This window comes from Dipodomys ordii, unplaced genomic scaffold (genome assembly GCF_000151885.1).
Source record: "Dipodomys ordii isolate 6190 unplaced genomic scaffold, Dord_2.0 Scaffold42, whole genome shotgun sequence".
Classification (NCBI taxonomy): domain Eukaryota; kingdom Metazoa; phylum Chordata; class Mammalia; order Rodentia; family Heteromyidae; genus Dipodomys; species Dipodomys ordii.
The window spans coordinates 5,319,197-5,344,075 of NW_012267258.1; the positions used below are offsets into that span (position 1 = coordinate 5,319,197).

At 37.9% G+C, this 24,879-nt stretch overlaps 1 protein-coding gene across 1 annotated transcript in view; it reads right to left on the reverse strand.

The window, feature by feature from the left end:
• The window catches only part of Arid2 (AT rich interactive domain 2 (ARID, RFX-like)), a 160,420-nt gene that overhangs the window by 30,767 nt on the left and 104,774 nt on the right, over window positions 1–24,879 (reverse strand). Inside the window, exons 7-15 of the mRNA XM_013018715.1 lie at window positions 14,397–14,463; window positions 14,049–14,299; window positions 13,627–13,723; window positions 13,329–13,538; window positions 12,187–12,354; window positions 7,446–7,527; window positions 5,397–5,531; window positions 4,343–4,539; window positions 304–3,170 (exon numbers count right to left, since the gene is read on the reverse strand). Of these exons, the coding sequence (XP_012874169.1) occupies window positions 304–3,170; window positions 4,343–4,539; window positions 5,397–5,531; window positions 7,446–7,527; window positions 12,187–12,354; window positions 13,329–13,538; window positions 13,627–13,723; window positions 14,049–14,299; window positions 14,397–14,463 (4,074 nt within the window). The remainder of the gene's footprint in view (window positions 1–303; window positions 3,171–4,342; window positions 4,540–5,396; window positions 5,532–7,445; window positions 7,528–12,186; window positions 12,355–13,328; window positions 13,539–13,626; window positions 13,724–14,048; window positions 14,300–14,396; window positions 14,464–24,879) is intronic.

The following is a 24,879-nucleotide window of genomic DNA, read 5'->3' on the forward strand; positions in this document are numbered from 1 at the left end:
CCTGTGTTCGATTCCTTAGCACCACATAAACAGAAAAAGCTGGAAATGGGGCTGTGGCTCAAGTGGTAGAGCTTTGAGCAAAAAGCAGCTCAGGGACAGTGCCTAGGCTCTGAGTTCAAACCCCAGGACTGGCCAAATAAATAAATAAAATCAGAAAGAATGGAAAAGTCTGAGTATTGATACACAGACCCAGTAACTTTAAGGTGAGCTAGGGAACAACAGAATGTATCCATATTTACATCTCAGTCATATTTGCAGCTCAGAATCTTATGGCAAGAGAAACATGGTAGCAGAGTGGCTTACCTGTGGGACCACATTCTGTATGTACGGTGGTGGATGCTGCTGCTTGTGCTGAACAGCACTTTCTATTGCTACTTTAGCTACAGTGCTTGGGTCTGCTCCTGCCGGCACAGCAACCATGGTTGCACTACAGCTGGCGTTGTTGGGGTCACTGATTGTAACAATTCTCACTCCTACTTTATTTGGAATTCCTGTGACTGTTTCCCTATCGTTCTCCTCTGCTGGCCTCTTTGCAGTTTTGCATTCTGCTGTGCCATTTGTAGACCGCACATCAGACGATGGGGCCGAATGGGGCACTCTTGATCCTGAGTGGGGAACTGCTATGATTTGATGCCCCTGTATAACAGAGGTTGTAGAATGTGGTGAAACAACTACACTTGGGCGTTGCTGAGGCACATCTGAATTCAAACTTGAAGCTAGAGGTCCATTAGGCAAATCAGTACCACTAAATTGCTGTGCGGCCACACTTGAAGCTTCCTGTATACTGCTCAGAGATGGTGAACCAGCCAAAGTCAATACAGGTCCATTAGAAATTCTTTCTAGTTGATCACCTTTGGCAGTATCTTGCTGAGTGGCATCTAAAGTTCCTTGTGACTCCGTTGGAGAGATCTCACCATTTCCTACATGATTGGAAGTTTTGTGATTTGGAATGTTTTTGCTTAAATGAGAACCATCTCCTTTATCAAAATCACAGATTCCATTAACAAGGGGTTTTTTCAAATCGCTCTTGATATCCTGCATGTCCATTTGTTCCAAATTCTGTTTTCCAGATGCTCCGTTCTCACCTAGTTCTAATGATGGCCCATTACTGATTAGTGAGCACTGACTGGTCTCACTTTGAGTTTTCCCTGAGTTTGAAGGAGGTAGACTTGAGTCACTGTACTTTTTCCCATTTAAAAGGCTTCCCACCTGCATTTCACTTTCTTTTGTGTCCCCATTGCTGGTGTTTGCGGCGCCTCGTCGGCATGACGGGTTCTCCATGACTTCGATTTTACGTTCGTGAACGTGTAAACCTGTTGCTTCCTTTGCCTCCTCCTCCTTTTGGCAAATTATTTTATCACCTTTGAATGGGGGAGTAGCAATGGTACACGATGATTGTGATTGTCCAGCTGGAGACGCTTGAGTGGCTGGAAGCGTTTGCACCTGAAGTCCAACTCCTGCCTGGGTTCCGCTCACGGTAATACCTGCTGGAGCAATGAGCTGAGTTGCATTTCCCTGACTCACAGTTGCAGTTGCAAAACTTGTATTTGGCACAACTGTTATGGTTACCTGGTTGCCAGAAGTCCCTTGGAAAATGGTTGCTGGGCTATTGGAGATCAGTGGGCCTGGCAATATTTGTAAGTTCGAAATGGGCACGGTCTGCACTCCCCCTGTAGATGGCATTCCACTTTGGACCAACTGCACGTTTTGCTGTCCAACCAATAGCTGCTGAGCTGGAGGTTGTCCCTGCACTCCAAAACCAGCTGCTTGGTTGTTGGCCACCTGATACACCACCTGAGGGCTGGGAGCTCTTGCATTATTAGGGGGTGGAATCTGTGGAGCTGGGAGAATCAGCTTACCACCCGGGGTGGAAGGGCCACGCTTTGGAAGCAGCAGCTGTTTGATCAAACTTGACTCACCAGAAGCAGGCTGACCAACTCCAGCATTTGTTTGCTGAGGCTGCACTTGCATTTGTACTTGTGGTGGCTGCTGAACTTGGACCTGGACCTGCTGGGGTGGTGGTGCTGGTGAATGCTGCTGCTGCTGCTGTCTTTTCACAGATAGCATTTGACTGACGGTAGGAGGTGGGCCCTGCGACTGAGGAGTGGATGAAGATGGCATGGCAGTAGGGACTTGGTTATTCGTAGCTGGGACAGGCGACGGGGAAGAAGAGGGAGTTATGTTTGGTTGTCCAGTTAACTGAACTGTCTGGCCAGCGGGCAGGGCTGCTGGGTTAGCAAGAACTATTTGGTGAATGGCTGGTGCGTATGTTTGACCTTGTTGAGCTGGCTGACTCACGATCACTACACTTTGTTGGGTTGGCTGCTGTGGCTGTTGAATGGGCTGCTGTACCACTGTGGATGGAACTTGTTGGGAAGGGAGGGGTTTTGGTGCAATGTTCTGGAATCCTACCCTTGACGGTTGTGGACTGGGAACACCAGCAATAGTAACCATTTGCCCTGTAGCTACCTGAAAATTCTGTACAGAAGTTGCAGAGACAATATTGGAGGCAGAAGTTGTTACGTACTGTGGGGGTGCTATGATAACAGTGTCTTGCGGCTGGCTACCAGCTGATGCTTGCTGAGATGACGGCTGCACAGGTTGTGGTGATGTGGTGATTAACTGTTGACCTTGTGAAACTGTAGACGTACATGCTGGTATGTTCTGTACTCTGCCAAATATATGACTCTGTGGGACAGTTTGCTGAATTACTGTAACAGGAGTGCCTGAAGGAATCTGCCCTGGCACCACTGTGTGTAATGAAGATGGTTGTGGAATTACAGGTGGATGGTGAAGCAATGTCTGAGAATTCATAACTGTAACAGGTTGTGGCCCAGTACTGTGATTCTGAACCACAGAACTCTGCACAGGTCCTCCTCCGACAGCAATGCTCACAGGAACTGCTGTCTGGGGTATAGAATTCTGGATTACTGTCGCCTTAACAACCTCACAAGGAATTGGAGCTTTATTCTGAATGACAGTCACTGGAGCATTTTGCTGCTGGTGTGCATGAACTGAAGGATTTGGTGGAATTCTGGAAACAGTCTGCGCCACAGTATGAACACCTTGTACTGGAAAAGACATTTGTGTCGCCGTCAAACTTGAAGATTGGTTGGGAACCGGAGCCCGCTGAAAATGATTTCCTACAGTTTGTGATCCATGAGGGAGTCCTGTGAATATGGGGAAAAAGTCAAAATTCCAAGTGAAATGATTGAAAAGCTCCATGTAGCAATGATTTTATTAACACACTGAAGCATAATTAGAACAATAAAACAAGAAAATGCTACAGGGGCTTGGAAGGTAGCTCAGTGGTAGAGCGCTTGCCTTGCATGCATGAGGCCCTGGGTTCGATTCCTCAGCACCACATAAGCAGAAAAAAAAAGCCGGAAGTGGTGCTGTGGCTCAAGTGGTAGAGCGCTAGCCTTGACCTGAAGAGCTGAGGGACAGCGCCAGGCCCAGAGTTCAGGCTCCACGACTGGACCCCCCCCCCAAATTAAAAAAAAAAAAAGAAAATGCTATAGAAAAATCACGGCAAAGTTACACATTTTCGATATTCCTAACAGTTCATTGGGTTTAATTATTACACTCATAATAATCAATACACATTTCTAAAAGCCAGGCACAGTGGCATAGGCCTGGAATTTCAGACTAAGGAGGTTGAACCAGAAGGATCAGAAAAGGTAGCCTGGGCAGAGTATACAGTAAGACACTATCTCAAAAAAAAAAAAAAAAAAAAAGGAAGGGGAGGAGTGTAGTCATGGAGGTGGAAGGCAAAGGATGGTAGGGGAAAAACAAAGGGGGAGGCAACAATGCTTGATAAGAAATACTCATTACCTTGCTCATGTAACTGTAACCCTTCTGTACAGTATTTTCACAATAAAAAAAAAAACTTATTTTAGGGGCTGGGAAGGTGGCTCAGTGGTAGAGCGCTTGCCTTGCATGCCTGAGGCCATGGGTTTGATTCCTCAGCACCACATAAGCAAAAAGAAAAAAGCCGGAAGTGGTGCCATGGATCAAGTGGTAGAATGCTAGCCTTGAGCTGAAGAGCTGAGGGACAGCGCCCAGGCCCAGAGTTCAGGCTCCATGACCAGACCCCCCCCCAAAAAAATTATTTTTTTTAAAAAAAAAGGAACCTGGGGCCTAGGCACACACCTGTAATCTTAGCTACTCAGGAGACTACTAAGATCTGGGCGATTTCAAAGCGAGCCTGAGCAGAGTTATCCAAGAGACTCCACGACCAAAAATAATCAGCAAAAAGCACAAGGTCTTGAGTTCAAACCCCAGTAATGACAAAAGCAGGTACAAACTAACGACAAAACTCCAAAACATTAAAAATGAATACCCGCAGGTGAAGGAGTTGGAGATAAATCAGGAACCGAATCCACACGAACGACAGGAGTAGAAATTGGCTGCTGCTGATAGTACATCTGGATGGGGAGTGGGATAGCCCTCCGTTTCACGCCTACCACGTGAATATGTGCCTGCCCATTGTTACTGGAATCCTCCACTCTCTTCACCGAATGATTGGGAAAGACTGTTCTGTAAAGTGATACAAACTGAGTTAGTTACAACAAGCATCCTAGCAAAAACCACAGGTTCTAATGTCTACATGAACTATGGCTCTATGTTTCCTGCTACCTACGTATGAATTAGTACCATTTATAAAGTCATATTATATAAATGAGAAATAAACATAGAAGATTAACTCTCCAATTTAAAAAACTGATTAACAATGTTGTTGAGTTTAAAGCAATTTCATCCCATTTGTAACTACCTACAAATACCAATTTTATGAACTTAGCAAAACATCAAAAGGCCTTGATTTGAAGATACAGTATTAATTATTCACTATTATTCACAATGAAAAAGAAGCAATAACTTCAACATGAGATGCTAGGTAAGAGGAAGAAAAGAAAACTTGATTTCTTCCTTTTCTTACTGTGATAAAACTTGTACTTCAATAGAAACTCCAAATGTGATTTGTGAGACTGCTTTTTTTTGGTCGGTCGTGGGGCTTGAACTCTGGGCTTGGGCATTGTCCCTCAGCTCTTCAGCTCAAGGCGAGCGCTCTACCATTTGAGCTACAGCGCCACTTTCGGTTTTCTGGTGGTTTATTGGAGATAGGAGTCTCACGGTTTTTCCTGCCCGGGCTGGCTTTGAATGAACCGCGATCCTCAGATCTCAGCCTCCTGAGTAGCTAGGATTACAGGCGTGAGCCACCAGCGCCCGGCTGAGACTGCTTTTTTTTTAAAACTTCCATACTACAGTCTCTTCATATGAAATTTCAAATAGTAAAGTTATTTGAAAATAGAAAGATAGTTGGTGTTTTCTCTAAAGGCCAAAGAGGTATTGTAAGTGATGTAAATGAGTTTTATTTTAAGAACTATACATCCTACCTAAGACACTTGTAAAATCCAGTTGACGTGAGGATTCCACCACGAGCTAATTTACTACAAGTGGAGAGGTATTCTGAATACATGTCTGCTCGAGAGACAGAACAATCTGGATTTACTTCAAAGTGAGCATTTAGCCTAAAAGACGAGAAAGGTAAGTCTGTAAATTATACAATAGCAGTCATATTTAAATATACTAAAACTATTTGAAGATAATGTGCCATAAAGCTAATGATTATATTGACTAAAAAATGCTTCCCTTCTTCATATGTTAGTAGTAAATAAATGCTAGGTTTTAGATAAATGAAATAAAAAACTACTTTATCATACTTATTGTGTTAAGTATCACTAAGAATAAACATAAAAACTCAGTCACATCCCATCAAGAGCAGGTTTGAGTTACTAACAACAAATGTCTTATAAATAAGTTTTGTTTAGTGAATAGCTAGTTGGGTCTTAAATAGAACAAATCAAAATGTGATTAAAAACCATTTGCTAAGGAAAGAGTAAAAACAACTAGACTAAGGATAAACTTTGCTTGACTCTTGAAACCAATTCCTTCATAAGAAAACGTAACCAAAACTTTCCAACTACTCCCTAAATCAGTGATAATTTCCATGCTGTACATTCCTATTCACTCATTTCAAACACTTCTATTGCTACTTCATTACATTACAAACAAATTGAAACTTCTAGTGACTTTCATCTCTAAGTCAGGAGTTGTGGTCACCTTTTCCTCGTAGGTCTTTCTAAAACTAACATGGCACCAACCAACTTTGCTAATCAAATGAAAATTATAATAAAAGACTTATAAAAGAATTCTCTTCCCCCTCTCCTTCTGCAGAAATGTGCACATGGAATCTGGAAGAAGGTATCTATCCTGAACACATGTTTTACTGTGGTTGTGGTGTATGTTCTTTCCAACTTGCATCATCTTCTCTGTACCAAGATTTCAAAAAGAAAAGATGTGAAAAACATCACTGTGGTTGCAGTATAGAAGGTGACATTTCCCAATATTATTATAAAAGATTGCTTAAGAACAAAGGGTTGTTAGTATGTAAAAAACAGAGGTAAGGAAAAAGCAAATAGAGATAACCATACACCTGATATAAGCAAAGGAGGAAAGTGTAGACAAACTATCATAGAAACAAAGACATGAAAAGCACCAAAAATATGGAAGTGGCAGGAATATGGAATGGGTGATAAATAATGTTAGAGAATGAGAGAAAGCGGATAAAGAAAAGGAAATTGCTACAGTTAGATCTCATTAAAAATGTTTTTATACTATTATCTGTCCATTTTCTAAGGAATTACTTCATATATAACGTTTAGGCAAGTAACTAAAGTGAAATCACCTCCTCTCTATTTTTTTTTCAGAAAAATAACAGAAAATACTGTAAAGTTGCCCATTTCAAGATAGACACTTGCTGTTCTATCATTTTGACTCATTTTCCCTTGTCCTTCACAACTATTAAGGAAAAAAGATTGTTCTCTAAGCTAGGAATTGTAGCAGCTACCGATAATCTCTGCCCTTGGGAGGCTAAAGCAGAAGGACTGCAGGTTTGAGGTAGCCTAGGCTTATATGTGAGACTCTGCCTCAAAAATTAAAAACATTTACAAGAAACAAAATTTTTGCTTTAGACAGAAAAGACATTTTAACAATACAGCCTCGTTTTCTTAAAGTCAGTCCAATGCTGTTTTAACAAATATTAATTTTAAAAGAACAAATTTTGCAATCAAACAAAAAAGTTTCTGTAGTCAAAGATAATTTTTTTTAAAACACAAATGTTATTCCAAAAAGAAACTAAATGATGTGACCAAATGACTTGCTATCCAGGTGACTTTAGTTCTAAAAATCTGGATATTTTCATTCAAATTATGCCAAAACATAGGTGAAATGATTTTTACATTGCCATTTTGATATAAATGATATTCTACACTAAAAGGAAATCCATAATAAAACATTCAGGATGACTGCTGAATACATTTTTTGTTGTTTCTTTTGCTTTATTCTTCCCAAGGATACAGCCTTAATAGAAATAAGCCACTTACCACTGACAAGCAAACTTCTCACTATCTATTTCCACTATTCCTGGAGGTGGAGCAACATGCTGTGCTACAACTGCTCTGGAAGCTAAAGAAAAAAATACATTAGCTACATCATTTCCAACACTTCCGTAAATGCATGCTGCATTTAATTCCTGGACACTGAACCAATTAATATTCACAATGAATACCTTTTAAAAAGGTATATAAACATATGGAGATACACAAATTTCAGAAAGAAACAAATATGTAACAGAGCACTTAATATATCAGGTACCATCTTAGGTACTTGTTATTGTGTATAACCTCAAAGCCATTCAAATAATAACAATATTATGTGTGACTTAGCCAATAATATAGACAGCTTTCCCCATGGGCTAGAGACTGACTGAATACATTACAAATAATACCTCACTACTTCTGTGAGGTAGGAATAGAAATGATTCTGTTGCATAGGGAACTGGAGCGTAACTCAGTGGTACAGTGCATGTTTAGCATATGTGAGAACCTAGGTTAAAACTCTAGCAGCAAAAGCCCCAAACAACCTTTTCTCTTTAAAAAACAAATTCAGTTAGGTTCTGTGGGAGATTGTTCTTTATATATTGTACGAGGTAAAATCTGCAGTGCCAAAATTGACATATAAAGTACAATACTAGCTAAGCGCTGGTGATTCATGCCTGTAATCCTAGCTACTCAGGAGGCTGAGATCTGAGGATCATAGTTCAAAGACAGCCCTGGCAGTAAAGGCTTTGAGACTCTTATGTCCAATAAACCACCAGAAAACCAGAAGTGGCACTGTGGCCCAATGAAGAGCTCAGGGCCAGCATCCAGGCCCAGAATTCAAGCCCCACAACTGACCAAAAAAAAAACAACAAAACACTACAACACTCCTTGGAACACATAACACAAAGAACTTTATAATTGTGAAAGAACTTTATAATTGTGAAAAACAATGTAATGCAATTTGGTAAAAATTTATGGAACAATATTCCAATTTCCTAACTCAGCAGTCCTTAAAATGTTATCTCCAGATCTGCAGCATAGCATCTCATGAGAAACTGTCAGAAATGAAAATTCTCAGTTCTTTCCACCTATTGGCAATCTAGTATTGAGGCTAGAAATCTGTTTTATCTAAGCCTCTTGGGCTTCAGAGGCACTGTGCTAAAACCTCTAGCATTTGTCTCCAGTTACACAGGTGCCTCTAACTAAAGGAGTAGTACACATAATTTATAGTCATATCTTAATACATTTTTGACATATTTTCCAGAAACTTAAATCAAATCTATCTAAAGATAGATACTTGTAACAAGCCAAGTACTTGATTATTCTTTAACAAAAAAAAGAGTGAAGAGGGCTGAGAAGGTGGCTCAGTGGTAGCACTTGCCTTGCATGCATGAGGCCCTGGGTTTGATTCCTCAGCCCCACATAAGCAAAAGGAAAAAAGCCCGAAGTGGCTCTGTGGCTCAAGCGGTAGAGCATTAGCCTTGAGCTGAAGAGCTGAGGGACAGTGCCCAGGCCCAGAGTTCAGGCCCCACGACTGGACCCCCCCCCCAAAAAAAAGAGTGAAGAACTACTTGTTAGATGATCACAAAAATTAAGTTTAATACTTTTGGGGATAGTTTTGAAGGAGTCAATGAATTACAAATTTTATTCTCATCTATTTGCTGATATAAGCTAAATTTCTCAACTCATATTTAGAGAGAAAGAAAAGGGGTAGAATCAATACACAGTACAATTTCACTGAAACAATCAGAGTAGCATTCATTCAAAGATACACTGGATTAATGGATTCCATAGAATTAGGGAGGAAGTAGCCTCATCTATTTCATTAAGATACAGACTTCTAATACTTTTACCTTAATAATTAATTACAAAAATTTGTAACATTTACTATTTTATGATGTACTATTAACTCAAGCCTATAATGACAAAATAAAATTTTAAACCATTAAAACTTCACAGAATAAGAAATTGAAGAAACTTTAAAATATTTTATACCAAAACAGCATTGACATATTAATATAAGGCTGCCAAATCAGATAAAATTCTATAAGGACACAGGAATGCGTGCAATGAGAACAGGGGATGTTACAAGATTTCTGATGGTACAGCATTTGTGTATAGGAGATGGGGCTTGCCGAGGATTGCTTCAGGTTCTTGTGTATGCTTCTCTTTGTGCTCTATCACTCAGCTGCATTAAATCCCACATGTATTTTTAATCGAAGATGGTTTCAAGATTCCAATGAGTACAAAAAACATTCTAAGTACTTTGTTTTTTGTTTTAAAAAGTCAGTTTCAAAATATATACATTGCATGCAGCTCTTTAAATTACGATGAAGCTAAATGCCAAGTTTAAACGAGGTAAGTGAAAAGTTTTCCTAATGATAAGAAGGGCAAAGTCTAAATATAACCCTACTAGTAGTGAGGGAAAAAGTCAAACTACAAAGAATAATCAAATAATTTCACTATGTCATTCGCAGTAAACATAAATAATAAAGAACCCTCTCCAGGTAAAAAATTAAGTATTTTAAGTCTCTAGAGGTCTGTTTCCATTTCTGTCAATGAACTACCATACAACTGAATAAGCTATAAACTCTCAATGTTTAATTTGCCCTTTTTTCCAAATGAGGGCCCAATTGGAAGAGTAGGTTCATTTATGAAAGTCAAAAGCACTGTTAAGATTAAGACTTAAGGTTAATTATAAAGCACAATAGTAGCTCCGATCAAAATCACACATAAATATCCATCAAATGGCCCATTACGGTTCAGTTATTTGGTAACAAAACCAGCTCTTTGTCAGACTGCTCTCTTACCCTCTATTAATCTTCAACTTCTTTCAGGATAAAAATATATTCCCACTCCCCCCAACCCATCATCCATTTAATTGACAGCATACTTTATCTCATTTCTTTGGCAAATCAATAGTACTCTTGCTGAAGTTTATTAAATATTTGCTTTTTTGTTTTGCTTTGGAGACAGGGTCTCACTATGTAGCCCGGGTTGGCCTTAAATTTTACGATTATCCTGCCTCAGCTTCCGGAGTGCTGGGATTATACTCACTTACTACCATGCCCGGCTTATGCATTTGATGTTTAGCATTTACTGCCATAGGAAAAAGCTCAGTTGGGGCTGGGAAGGTGGCTCAGTGGTAGAGCGCTTGCCTTGCATGCCTGAGGCCCTGGGTTCGATTCCTCAGCACCACATAAGCAAAATGAAAAAAGCCGGAAGTGGCGCTGTGGCTCAAGTGGTAGAGCACTAGCCTTGAGCTGAAGAGCTGAGGGACAGCGCACAGGCCCAGAGTTCAGGCCCCACGACCGGACCCAAAAAAAAAAGGAAAAAGCTCAGTCTACTAGCAATCAAAATTATCCACTTTCTACATTTTATTCAGTTGTCAGGTAAATTTGTACAGGTTAAGTACACATATGATACATTACCAAATGCTTAAGAGAATGGAAATCAATGAAGTATGTGATATATATTACTTATTTTGTATAAATAGAATACATAATTTTAGTACTATGAATTGGGAATAAAGGATATAGAACCATGATTGAATTTGAGAACAGATAGCTGGCAAGATATGAATCTAAGTCAACTTATTGGCAGTGGCAATTGTAGTGATGATCATTTTTAGGAGGACTGAGAAGATTTGGTAAATTTAGTAAAAATTAAGGACAATGAGATTGTTGGTCTGGGATAGTGAGGGAAGATAAGAAATACCTCAATGTATTTGTAGCTGAAAGGAAGAAGTAAAGAGATTTAAAATAAGAGAACAAGGATGCAAAAGACTTTTTAGCACAGATTCATAAGAAGTTAGCATTTGTTCCAAGGAAAAGGAAGTTAAAGAGAATGAGTTCAGATGCTAATAAGGTATAAGTGAAGAAGTAGAACAAAATTCTATACAACTTTCATACTAATTAACTGCAAAATGAGAGGGAAGATCAAATTAGAAAACTATCATCTTCCATCCAAAAACATAAGAAAAGTGTCTTAGGGATAGTACAAGGTAAAAAGGGCAGGAAGTGGAAAGGCAAGTGAAGTGAAAGATGAATTGCTTCAGTTAGGACAAATGATAGGAAAAGATTCTACAAAAGAGTTAAGTGTGCTGACATGTAAAAATGATATTACAGAAATGAGCCAGGAAAAAGAAGTCCAAGGACTGAAGAGAAGGCTGGTTATTTAACAGGTCTTCACTATAATTTATTTGAGTTAAACAGAATTGAGCCAAGGAAATGAGCATATGTAGGCCTACATGTCTGAAGATGCACTTTGTGCATGTAAGCACATGTGTCTGGCTCCCAGGCTCTGATTATGTTAGAACAAAGACTTAGGGGTTATGAGGATTATGTATCCTAATCATCATGTGATAGAATAATAAGGTAATATATGATTAAGCTATTCCCATATGTCAATTCCCATGACCAAATCACTAATAATAAGCCCTTTAGTGTACTTATTGTTCCCATAATGGTGAATACTAGCAAATCCCTCACATTTCTGTAAATTCTTCCCAACTTGATTTCTCTATTATGTTGTTCTCCCTTTGTGCTCACATTGATCTGGCTACTCCTGGAATGTAAAATATTTAAGAAACTATATAGCCAAATTCCTCTCTTGCCTACTCTCTTATAAAATATCACTTCTTTGTACTATTTTACCCTTAGCATTTACTCTTACACTATTTTAAAGAAGAACACATAAAAATTAGAATACATTAAAACTGAAAGGAATTCGTAAAAACACTCACCTGGGGCAGATGCTACATGGGTCTGGGTTTGGACTTGCTCTATAGCTTGTGGCCTAATGTCAGATAAAACTTGATGATTGGAACTTGGATGTTCGACGAGTTTTACTGCAGCTAGTGCATCAGGGCCAAACATCTGAATATCCATAGAAACCAGACATACTAACATGTCTAAAGTAAGTAAAAAAAAATAGATATTAATCAGTAATACTACAAAACAGCGCCAGCTCTAAAGAATACATTTTACAAAGAACACTGCTTCAACTGTCAGGCCATAAATCACTGTACAAAGGAATTACCTGAATCTCCGAAAAACGACTTTAAGCTCCAATTTCTGAAAACTGATTTAGTAGTTCTGAAGTGAGAATGAGGTATCAGTAACTTTTCTGTTTTTATGGGATATTAGGATTTGAACTTGGGTCCTTATGCCTGCTAGCTAGATACTCTTATCACTGAGCCAGGCCTACACCGTGATTTTTTGATGATTATTTTTGAGATAGGGTCTGGCTTCCTGCCCCCTAGGTATCTAGACAAAATCTGCCTATGTCAGACTTCCCATGTAACAGGTATACCTTACCATGTCCAACTCTTTGTTAACACTGGGTCTTGAGAAGTTCTCTGCCCTAACTGGCCTCAAACCATGATCCTTTCAGTTTTAGCTTTCCAAGCAGCTAGAATTACTGGCCTGAGCCACTGTACCTGGCTAGAAAGTGACATTTTACTTTCTCAAAAATAACAGTTTAGCAAGATAAATTTATACTAACTCTGACTTTAATAATCTCTGAGTTAAATGCTAACATGATACACTTTATTATGTATGTTTATACTAACAACCTTTACAGATGTGAATTCACCAGCACCTCAGTAGAACTTAATGAAGCTTGTTCACTCAGCTTGTTGTTGAAGAATGACGGGCATGCATTTGAAAGCAAAAACTTAATGTCAGATATAGCTAATCCTGCTGGCTGCATGACAGACGTTTCTTACTCATCAAAAACAATCATAAAGAATAATACAAACAAATCTCTGAGGGGGAAATGACTTCTTAAAATTAAACAAAACATCCCAAATATCTGGAGTTTTTTATAGCACGGCATTAGATGTCTACTCTAGAAAGAATATAAAATATTTTTGTCTTATCTTACCTATGCTCTTTTCTACTTTTGCAATTTTTGTGCAAGCAACATCTCCCATTTCAGTGAGCATGTATAGCACCTCGAGCGTTGAGATTACAAGCAGCACGTCAGGTAAAGTGAGATGACAAATGATCTCTCTGTATGAATCTTGATCCACATATTCACAAATTAAAACACCATTATCTTCTGCCTTGCAAAGATTCCCCAAAATTTCCATGCCTGAAAAACATACATACATCATGTTTTTCTTTACAAACTGTGAAACTTTGTTCACTTCAGACAATGAAAAACTTAAAAGAGCACTCACCCCTCATTTTTAAAAATCTATCCCTTGACATTAGACATTTTGTGACAGTATGAAACATCAGGTGTGTAGTTTTGAAATCAACAGGGTCCAATAAAAGCTGAAAAAAAAAGAGCACTAAAGTTGAGATGATAGCTCCTTCTAAAGTTGGGTATTTTAAAATTCAAACAAGTAAACAAGACAATGTTGTATTACTTTTAAAATGTAATTACTGTGAGATTAGTCAAGCTACCTTTGAAACATCATTTTAAATATTTCTCAACACAAAGGTGTAATACTTTATACCACCACTCTTAGAAACAAATATGCATAGTCATTTAAAACCCAGTAGATATGGATAACTATATTAGAAGGCTATCATCTAAAATTTTAAAGTAAATGTTGACAAGTATAAAAAGTATTTTAAAGTACTGTTACATGCTTACCTCAGCTGCAATATTTCCTAATGTGTCAAGGCCTAATTGTCTTAAAGAAATAAAATGACTATGTGCAGAAAGTAACAGGAAACGAAGACAGGTACGATTAGCTGCCAAGAGCTTAACATTTCCCTCCTCAAAGGAAAGATTTCGCAAAATCACTGCAATCTGAAGTACCCGCTGTCCTTCAATATCATTAATGCCCAGCTTTCGAGGAGGATGAAATAAAGATTCCCAAATCCACTCTCCTGATGTACCTTCTACAACAAAAAAACACACATTTCACTTAAATTGACATTTCATTTAATATTACTGCTATTTTATAACTACATAATAACTTTACTTTCCTGGACTTACCATGAGATTTGTTTCTGTCAGAAATGAGGTCACGTACTTCAGTATCATCAACAATGTCTTTCCAAAACTGTAATGAGAAAGTATTACACTAAATGCCAATGATTTGAAGTTGTTCTATTATTGTAGAAAGTGTCATATATGTATTGTCACATATGTATTAAACTTAGTATTGAATCTTACACTATTTTAAAGAAAAAGAAAGCATAAGTACTAGAATTTGGTACAAAAGTATGACTTCCTATAGTTGCAGACTTTTATGCAAGCTTTTTTGTGTGGGCATTTTTTCCCAGGGGCTCATAAGTTGGAGGCAAGAAGACACTCTCAGGCCTCTAAAAGAAATGGGAACTTGAATTAATTTGGATGGGAAAAAATGTACAGCTTCATGATCATTAAATTTTAACTGAAGTCAACTATTTCTTTAGAATTCTCTTCAGGTCTGAGGAGTAAGCAGCCAACAATAGTAATATTAGCAGTACCTCTGACATTATCACTTACATGAAGAACAATGATCTTCCTTTCAATAGGTATGGTAAAATATCTAGAAATAGTATTTATGCAGATCAATACCGGGAAATTGTAGAAGGTATGAATTTCATCAACAAATGTACATTACCACAATATTCATAATCACAGACATTCACGAGACACTGTAAGTGGTAAAATTTAATAAAGCAGTTCTTTTAGGCGTTTTACACTAGTCTATAAGCTGTTTTTTGGCCCATAAAAGGAAAGAGATAAGTCAAAGTCCATCCATGTTTAATAGTCCTTTTCAGATTAAAAACCAAATTCTTTTATCTTGATATATATACCTCACATAAAATAAAGGTTTACTATGATGCTAACCTGCAACTTAAATACTAACAAAGAAACATAGAAATTATTATTTTGCTTTTTTATTCCAACGCCATGATTTTTAGAATCAAAGTGTTTTAGCATTTAATATCATTAGTTCAAAAGATATTCACAGGCTTAAAAAGACCACCAAAGGAATAATTTCACACATATAAAACCAATGATGAATTATACTTCCTAACAATAATAAAAGAACAAGGTACATGAACAAAACAGGGTTCAGTATACAAGAAAAAAGATAACACAGGGAAGTCAAGTAATAAATATGACAGGAATTGAAATGACCATACCCAGTAAGTTTAAAAAAACCAAAGACTGAGAATTTTGGCCCACAGAAATGAAAACTACTAACAATACTGGAACTTAAAAACAACTACTGAAGGAATCGATGGATGGGTTTAAAAAACTGATTACATAAAAATTAACACATAATTAGTGAACTGGCAGAGCAGCAAGAAAATATCAAATTTCAAATACAAAATGGCAAAAAGATGAAAAGAAAAACTATATGAGAAGCAAGGTGCCAGGGGCTTATGCCTAGAATCTTAGCTACTTAGGAGGCTGAGGTTTGAGAACTGCAGTTTGAAGCCAGCTGGAACAGAAGTCCATGAGACTCTTATCTCCAATGAACCACCAAAAAGCCAGAAGTGGAGCTGTCCAGTGGCACAGTGAAAGCCTTGAGTACAAAACTGCTCAGGACAGTGCCCAGAAAGGCTGTAAGTTCAAGACCCAAGATGGGCACAAAAAAAGAAAAAGAAAGGGGCCAATGTGATTAAAACAAATATGGAACAAGTAAAACATTTATAAAAATGCCTCAAGAGGTAAAAATAAATGTGAAGTTAATGGTTTAAGGAAACTCGTTCAGACCATGATGCAGTGATGGTACTGATATAATCTACTTACCATAAATTAATGTTAGGACAATTTATTTTCAGAGACTGAGCAACATGTAGTTGTCTATTAAAGTTGATTTAAGCTAGGACTCTTGATTTACAACACTAATCCTAGCTACTCAGATGGTAGAAGCAGGAAAATTGTAGGTTCAAGACCAACCCTGGCGAAGTTAATAAGAACCCCAAAGATGAGGGGCATAACACAAGTTGTAGAGAACTTGCCTAGAAAGGCTCTACCATCAGTACATTAAAACAAAACAAAACACACTGCAATTACTGAAACAAGAGAAAAATAAGGTAACCTAAAGCAATTTCCCAATTTCCACTTACACACTTATTACTAGACTGAGAGATTTAGACAGCGTTAGCAGCTGCTAAGATAAGGAACTTGATCAGGATCACCCAAGTTGAAGGAAGAATTTTGAGCAAATCTTCAATAAATGAGGGGGCTATGTAGAGACAGCTCCAAAAATCTAGAGGGACTGATTCTACCTGAGTACTAAACCACACATCTTTACTGGCTAACTCCACAATGCCTGGCACAAAAGTGGAGACAAATACTAAAGGGACCAGAGCGGAACAATTCCCAGGAAACAGAAACACATACACACATCCAGTTAATTCAATAGAAATCCCCACATGCCATTCCTATATGTGCTATTGCCTGATTCTTTAATGCCTCCTTTTGTTAAGGTTTGTGGTGCACTGGAAGAAGTATCAAAAGGTAGGACTTTGTAGGCAGGGGACTGTGGTACTCAGGTCTCTTCCTCATCCTTTTTGTTTTGAGGCCATGAGCTGAGTGGCTCTTCTCCACCATGTACTCCTGCTAGCACATAGCGCCTCACCTCAGGCCCAAAGCAACAGGGCACTCAATGGTGACTGAAAGGCTTGCAAATGTGAACAAAAACACCCTTTTTCTTTCTTTTTTTTTTTTTGTCGGTCATGGGGCTTGAACTCTGGGCCTGAGTGCTGTCCCTCAGCTCTTCAGCTCAGGGCGAGCGCTCTACCACTTGCTACAGTGCCACGTCCGGTTTTCTAGTGGTTTATTGGAGATAAGAGTTTCAACGGACTTTCCTTCCTGGGATGGCTTTGAACTGCGTTCCTCAGATCTCAGCCTCCTGAGTAGCTAGGATTACAGGCGTGAGAGCCACCGGCGCCCGGCAGCCCTTTTTCTTTACAAGTCAATTATCCTAGGGATTCTGTTTCTTTCTTCATTCCTTTTATCTTTTTCCTTTCTCCCTTTGTTTCTGGAAAGAAACATCCAAGGCTACACTATGCTGACAAGAACTTTACTACTGTGTTAGCCCAGCATTTTCTTACAATGACATAAAACACACACAAATTCTCATAACAAAGCCATAATCAACTATGAGGATCCACAAAACAACTAAGAGCCTCCCAAAGAAAAGTTCAAGGTTCTTGGAGAGTGGGAAAAAGGCGGATACTTGATTTTGAAAAAGCAAAAACAAAAGTAAAAAACACTCTCCCCCCCACACACACACATACACACACACACATACACACACACACACACACACACACACAAAATGCTGACAGTGTGAGGAAAAAAGAAACCTTCCATATACACTGTTGGCAGGAATGGAAAACTAGCACAATCACTATAGAAAGCAGGATGGAAGTTCCTCAAAAAACTTAAAATAGATCTACTTTATGATAGCACGACTGAGCCTATAAGCAAAAGAAAGAATATAGAAGAAAGACACCTGCCCACCTGTGTTTATTGCAGCACTCTTCTGGTCACAATATCTAAACTGTGCAAACAGCTGAGATGTTCAACAATCAAGAGGTAAAGAAATTATCTTTACACACATATTTATATACATTGGAATATTACACAGCTAAAATGAAATTTTATTATTTGCTAGAAAATGAATAAAACTGGAGATTATTAGTTGCTCAAAATAAGCCAAGCTCAAAAAGCCACAAATGATCAAAATGTAGTAAGCTGATTTGTTGAACTGAAACCCCTTTGTACAACTACTTAAGGATTTTAATTTGTTGTTGTTGGTGGTTGTGGGGTTTGAACTCTAGGCGATGTCCCTGAACTCTTCAGCTCAAGGTGAGCACTGTAGCACTTGAGCCACAGCACCACTTCCAGTTTTCTGGTGGTTAACTGGAGATAAGTCTCACGGACTTTCCTGCCCAGGCTGGCTTTGAACCGTGATCCTCAGATCTCAGCCCCCAGAGTAGCTAGGATTACAAGAGCGAGCCACCAGTGCCCTGCCCTAAAAAATACTTTTTTAAAAAGCACATTTTTTTGCTCATTTGTAAAGTCAGACCTAGAGAATGTGGGGTGTGTGTGTGTGTGTGTGTGTGTGCAGAGAGAGAACCCCATTATTTATGGGCAGTTTGTACAAGAAAGGGAGGGTGGGGGTAAAGAATGATGGTGAATAATCTCACATACATTACAAATGTGTTATGAAGATAGTCTAAGGAATGTCAAGGAATGGTGTTGAGGGGGTTGGAGAAGCAGAGAAAAATACTTGAGAAAGCTACTCTGATGGTGTGTGTGAGGCATTTTACTAGGAGGAGGAGCAAACAGAGAGGAAGAATAAGGAACACTGTCAATGTAAGCCTTTTGTATACAGGAATATAGAGTAATAAAACCTGTTCAAATTGTTGTAGAAGGGAGGGAGAAAGGTAAGAGAGATAGAAGGGGTGAGCCTGATCAAGATACATTGTGCTATGTATGGAAATGTCACAACAAACCAGCACCTTGTACAACTAATGTATGCTTGTTTAAAAAAAAATACATTAAAAAAATGTGAACATAACCAGGAAAGGTTAAAAATATTTTAAACTAAAATATGACCTGAACTGAAAAAACAGCTCAAGATTGGCTTAACTGAAGATGAAAGCATAACAAAAAATGATGCATAATAATGTACATATAAATCAAAAGATTCAGTAACAATGAACAGAGAGCATCAGTGACCTGATCAGTAATATTATGATCTAATATATGTATGAATGTAGTAAAAATAAGAGAGGAATAAAAACCTTTGAATAAATAATTGCCAAATACTTTCAAATTTCATGTAAAATATCAAGCCATAGGATTCAAGAAGATAATAAATAATCCCCAGGTAGACAATCAATAAAAATCACAATAACATACATTACAATGAAATTAAAAATCAATAATATGGGGTACATTTTTAAAGCAATCACATAAAGCATTTCACATAGAATAAGAAAGTTGATTACTTGCCCGTAAATGTGAAGAATGAGATGTTATGGTTAATGTGCTGAAAACTTTTTTTTTTTTTTTTTGGTCATGTGGATTGAACTCAAGGCCTGGGTGCTGTCCCTGAGCTCTTGATCAAAGCTAATGCTCTAACACTTTGAGCCACAGCTCCATTTCTGTTGTTTTGGGGATTTTTTTTTTTGAGTGGCTAATTGGAGATAAATGTCTCACGGGGACTTTTCTGTCTGGGCTGGCTTTGAACTGTTATCCTCAGAGTTCAGCCTCCTGAGTAGCTAGGACTATAAAGCATGAGCCATTGGCACCTGGCGAGCTGAAAACTTTTATATGCATAAAAAGTAGAATTTTATGTGCCTGAAAAGTCTTGTTCAAAAGGAGGTAAAAATCAAATTTTTGGAAAAATTTGAGCTGAGCAGCCAACTCAGCCACATCATTATTTTCATAAAATGTATCCAGTAAAACATAATGATTCAAAAGCAGAAATTGCCTCTGTAGGGAAAAGGAAAGCAAGAGACACCTACATGACATCTTTAACAAATAGTCTGAAAAAAAGCAAGTAAAGACACTTCGTAATCAGTTTATCAGGTTAGACATAAGAAATATATCTGAGTAATGAAATAAGCTTCAAAATATTAAATTTTTATAGACCTATAAGAAGTCATATTCAAAATCAGAATGGGCACTAATGTAACATTCTACACAAATGGCAGTGCTGATGTAAAATTATTAACACAGTGAATGACTGACATGTAAAAACTGCTACTCAAACTTCAGAATTCATACTTTTCAAATACATACATAGTCTTACCAATACTGAACCACAAATTAAAGGTTGAAAACCTTTCAAAAAGTTAAATTATAATGTATATTCTCTGTAAATACCATAAAATTCATAGAAAAATGCAACTAAATTCAGTACTTTTAGAAATCAAGCAATTTACTTTTTAAACTCATATATCAAAAAAGAAATGTAATGGAAATTAGATACTATTTTAAAATAAGTTGTAATGAAAGTTGCAATGTAAGTTGTAGTGAAAGTTGGTAGTATAAATTTAAACCAAAGAGAGAATTGTATGGTCTTAAACATATGTATGACAATGTACATATGAGAAAAAGCCAACCACTAAAACACTACTCAGCTGGGTGCTGTGACTCATGCCTATAATCCTAGCTACTCTGGAGGCTGAGATCTGAGGATTGCAGTTTAAAACCAGCCCAGGCAGGAAAGTCCAGAAAACTTTTATCTCTAATAAACTACGAAGAAAAACAAAAAAAGGAAATAGAGCTGTAGCTCAAGTGCTACAGCACTAGCCTTAAGGAAAAGAAGCTCAGAGACAGGCCCAGGCCAAGTTAAAAGTTCCATGGCCAGCACAAAACAAAAACAAAAATACCAGCTCAGTAAGGTGAAAAAGCACGATTAAACTCAAAATAATATGATAAACAAAACGTACCTAAGTATACAACCACAACACCCGAAAGCACCCCATCTCTACTACGCATAGTGGATACAGGGTGGTACTAGGGTGGAGAGAGATACAAAAAGTGCAGAAATTAATGAATAGAAAAACATTTAGCAAAGAGGATTGCTATACAGTGTTGTATTGTATTGCATTGTATTGTACCTTAAACCTTATGTTATCATTTGGCTTTTTTTTCTCAAGGCTGGTACTCTACCACTGGAGCAACAACTCCACTTTAAACTTTTGGTAGTTAATTTGAAATAAAAGGGTTTTGGTGGGTGCCAGTGTCTCACACCTGTAATCCTAGCTACTCAGGAGGCTGAGATCTGAGAATCACGGTTCAAAGCCAGCCTGGGCAGAAATGTCCATGAGATTCTTATCTACAATTAACCACCAGAAAACCAGAAGTGGTGCTGTGGCCCAAGTGGTAGAGCACTGGCCTTGAGCTGAGAAGCTCAGGGACAGCCCTCATGCCCTGACAAAAGAAAAAAAGGAAATCTGGGGACTTTTTTCCCCAGGCTGGCTTTAAAACTCAAGTCTAATATCTCAGTCTTTTGAATAGGTAGGACTACAGGCTTGAAGCACTGGTGCTTGGTGAGGATCATTTTTTTATTTTTTTTGTTTTTGTTTTTTTTGGGGGAGTCCGGTCGTGGGGCCTGAACTCTGGGACTGGGTGCTGTCCCTCAGCTCTTCAGCTCAAGGCTAGCACTCTACCACTTGAGCCACAACACCACTTTTGGCTTTTTTCTTTTTGCTTATGTGGTGTTGAGGAATCGAACCCAGGGCCTCATGCATGCAAGGCAAGTGCTCTACCACTGAGCCACCTTCCCAGCCCCAGGATCATTTTTTTAGCCCAACATATTTATATGTTCTGGAAATTATATGATTGTTGATTATACTGTCAACTCCCACCTGTAATCATTGATGCATATGTAAATATACATTTTGAATAAATTAAAACTTTATCACAAATAAAGGAAATTATGTAATTCCATAAACAAAAGACTTGGGTGGAAAGGTCGGGATAAAGACAGATGACAGGATCTTATGTCAGTTCATGAAGTAGGAAATTAAGACATTCAACCAGAAGAAGAAAGAAAAGGGATTGATTAAATTCTGAGTTAAAAACCATTCCCTAAATTCTTCACCACTGACCTGTTCTCAATCTTCATGAGCTTGATTACACTACCAGAAAAATCTATGAGGAAATTGATTACCATTCTAGACTGGTATTTTCTATAAATGACTGGCAAACGCATTATAGTAGTAGAAAAGTAAACTCTTAATCCAATCTATATAAAGTCTCCAGAAAATGGTCTGATGAAACTTTTAACTATCAAACTATGAGGAAATAATTAGCTAGCTGCAAAAGCTTTAGGCAACTGGAATTATTAGGCTGAGTATTTAATTTGTACAATGTATTTATATTTACTTTTTTTATTTGCCGGTCATGGGGCCTGAACTCTGGGCCTGGGCGCTGTCCCTCAGCTCTTCGGCTCAAGACTAGCGCTCTACAACTGGAGCCACAGCACTTCCGGATTTTTCTGCTTATGTGGTGCTGAGGAATCGAATCCAGGGTCTCATGCAGGCGAGGCAAGCACTCTACCACTGAGCCACCTTCCCAGCCCTATATTTACATTTTATACTCACCTATTTCATTTACACACAACTTAAACCATATTAATTTATTAAGGTACTCTAAAATACAAAATATATTTAGTGTGTATTCAAAAATACTAAAAGCATAAAAGAAGACACCAAAGGACAAATTTTGAAAACAGCCAAAAGAATTCCTGGAAACTAAATCATGGTCAGTAACATAGAAATATAATGAACAGCCAGGCGCTGGTGGCTCACACCTGTAAATCCTAGCTACTCAGGAGGCTGAGATCTACGGATCACAGTTCAAAGCCAGCCCAGGAAGAAAAATCCGTGAGACTCTTATCTCCAATAAACCACTCAGAAAACCGGAAGTGGCGCTGTAGTTCAAGTGGTAGAGCGCTAGCCTTGAGCTGAAGAGCTGAGGGACAGTGCCCAGGCCCAGAGTTCAGGCCCCACAACCAACAACAACAACAACAAAAAACCCAAAACCAAACAAACAAACAATAAACAGGTCAAATGGCATATGAAACACAACTGGAAATGAAAAAAAAAGTCAGAGATAAAATAAAAGACAGTGAAAGAGACATAGAGGGTAAAATAAAGTTAAACTTCGGAATTTCAGAATTAAATTAATCCAAGAAAACAACCTATAATCTATAAATTGAATGCCTAAAAATAAAGATAACTGCACTATGTTTCCAAAGAAAAAGCTCCCTGAAAGAACTAGTTATAGATGTGATATACTATAGAAAGAATGGGAATGGGAACAAGAGATTTCTTCATGTGTCTTTTTTCTTTTTTGGGGGGGTGGGGGGGAGAGACTGGGGAATCAAACCCAGGATAGTGCACTTTCTAAGCAAGCGCTTTGCCACAGAGCTACATCCCAACCCACAAATTAGATTTAAAGGCCAACTTTCCAAGGGTTTAAATTATAGGGAGATACAAAAATAGAGAATACCTTTAGCAACTGGCTATAAATAACAAGATGTGTTTTCTCTAGTTAGTCTGGTATTTTATGGGCAAATTGACCAATGTGATAGATGACAGATCCATAAGGTAAGAGCAACAAAGTTATGACAAAACTGTAAGTTACAAAAACTTTTTTCAATAAATAATGAAGGTTTAATTGGGAGCCACATGAGAAGAAAGCAAGTTGTAATTCCTACCTTGCATCACACACAAAATAATTCGAGACAATTGTACAGCTAAATATGAAAGGTAAAACAAAAGAAAAAAACACAATATACCTTTGACATTGCAGTAAATAAGACTTTGTAAACATGACATTAAAAAAAAAGGCTAACATAAAGACTAATATGCTGGACCTCACTAAGATTAAGAAATTATATTCCTCAAAAGAAACCCTTAGAAAATCAAAAGCCTCAGAAACAATACACATGTCTTTAAAAGAATTTATATTGGCAGGCACCAATGGCTCAAACTGACAATCCTAGTTACTCAGGAGGCTGAAATCTGAGGATTACCCAGGAACACAATCTGAAAAACTCTAATCTCCTATTAACCAGCAAGTGAGAGGGCTGGCAGTGAGCAAAACACCAAGCTGAGAGCATGAGGCCCTGACTTCAAGCCCCAATATAGGTACACACATGTATATGCATATACACACCCACAGTATTTTTTATCAAATAACACATGATTACAAATCAGTAACACAAATGATCTTTTTTTAAAAAGGCAAAATAATAAGCAAGACCAAAGGAATGTATCAAAAAACCAAAGGCAATTTTTACTTTGTAATAATTCACTAGGGGAAAAAAAAAAAAAACAAGGTACAGGAACACTTTGTATCCACTGGAATGCCTTACAAAACACTGGCAACTATGAACAACTCACACACTGATAAACTGTTGTTGAGAGATTGTATAAACATTTTGAAACCTGTTTGGCAGTATCTACTAATATTGAACATATATGTCTCTTATCTTTTAGCAATTACACTCCTAAGTCTATCATCCAACAGAAATGCATTTACCTCAGTACACATATAAAATCCTTCATAGCAGAATTACTTGTTTCCAAACTGGGAATAACTAGATTCTTAATGCCTTCTGAATTTAAAGACAAATAGAAAGTTACCATACAGTTATATATTACAACAGGGATAAACAAAGTACAAATACTTGCAAAAAGTGGCACAATTCTTCACAAGAGACAGAGGTAGCATGGAGAAGGAAAGCTAACAGGTAAAGGAGTAAAACAAGAAGTAATTCAAAGAGAGTGTGAATAGGGCACTAGTAATATTTGTCCTTCATTTGGACAATTATTACATTGGTGTTTCCATTCTGTGAACACTTATGTGTACTTTTCCATGTATGGGGAGAACTTAGTAACATGTTTACTGAAAAGACTCAGAAAGTAAACATTTTGAACCATAGTTTTATTTTTTTTTGTTTTGTTTTTTTGGGGGGTCCGGTTGTGGGGCCTGAACT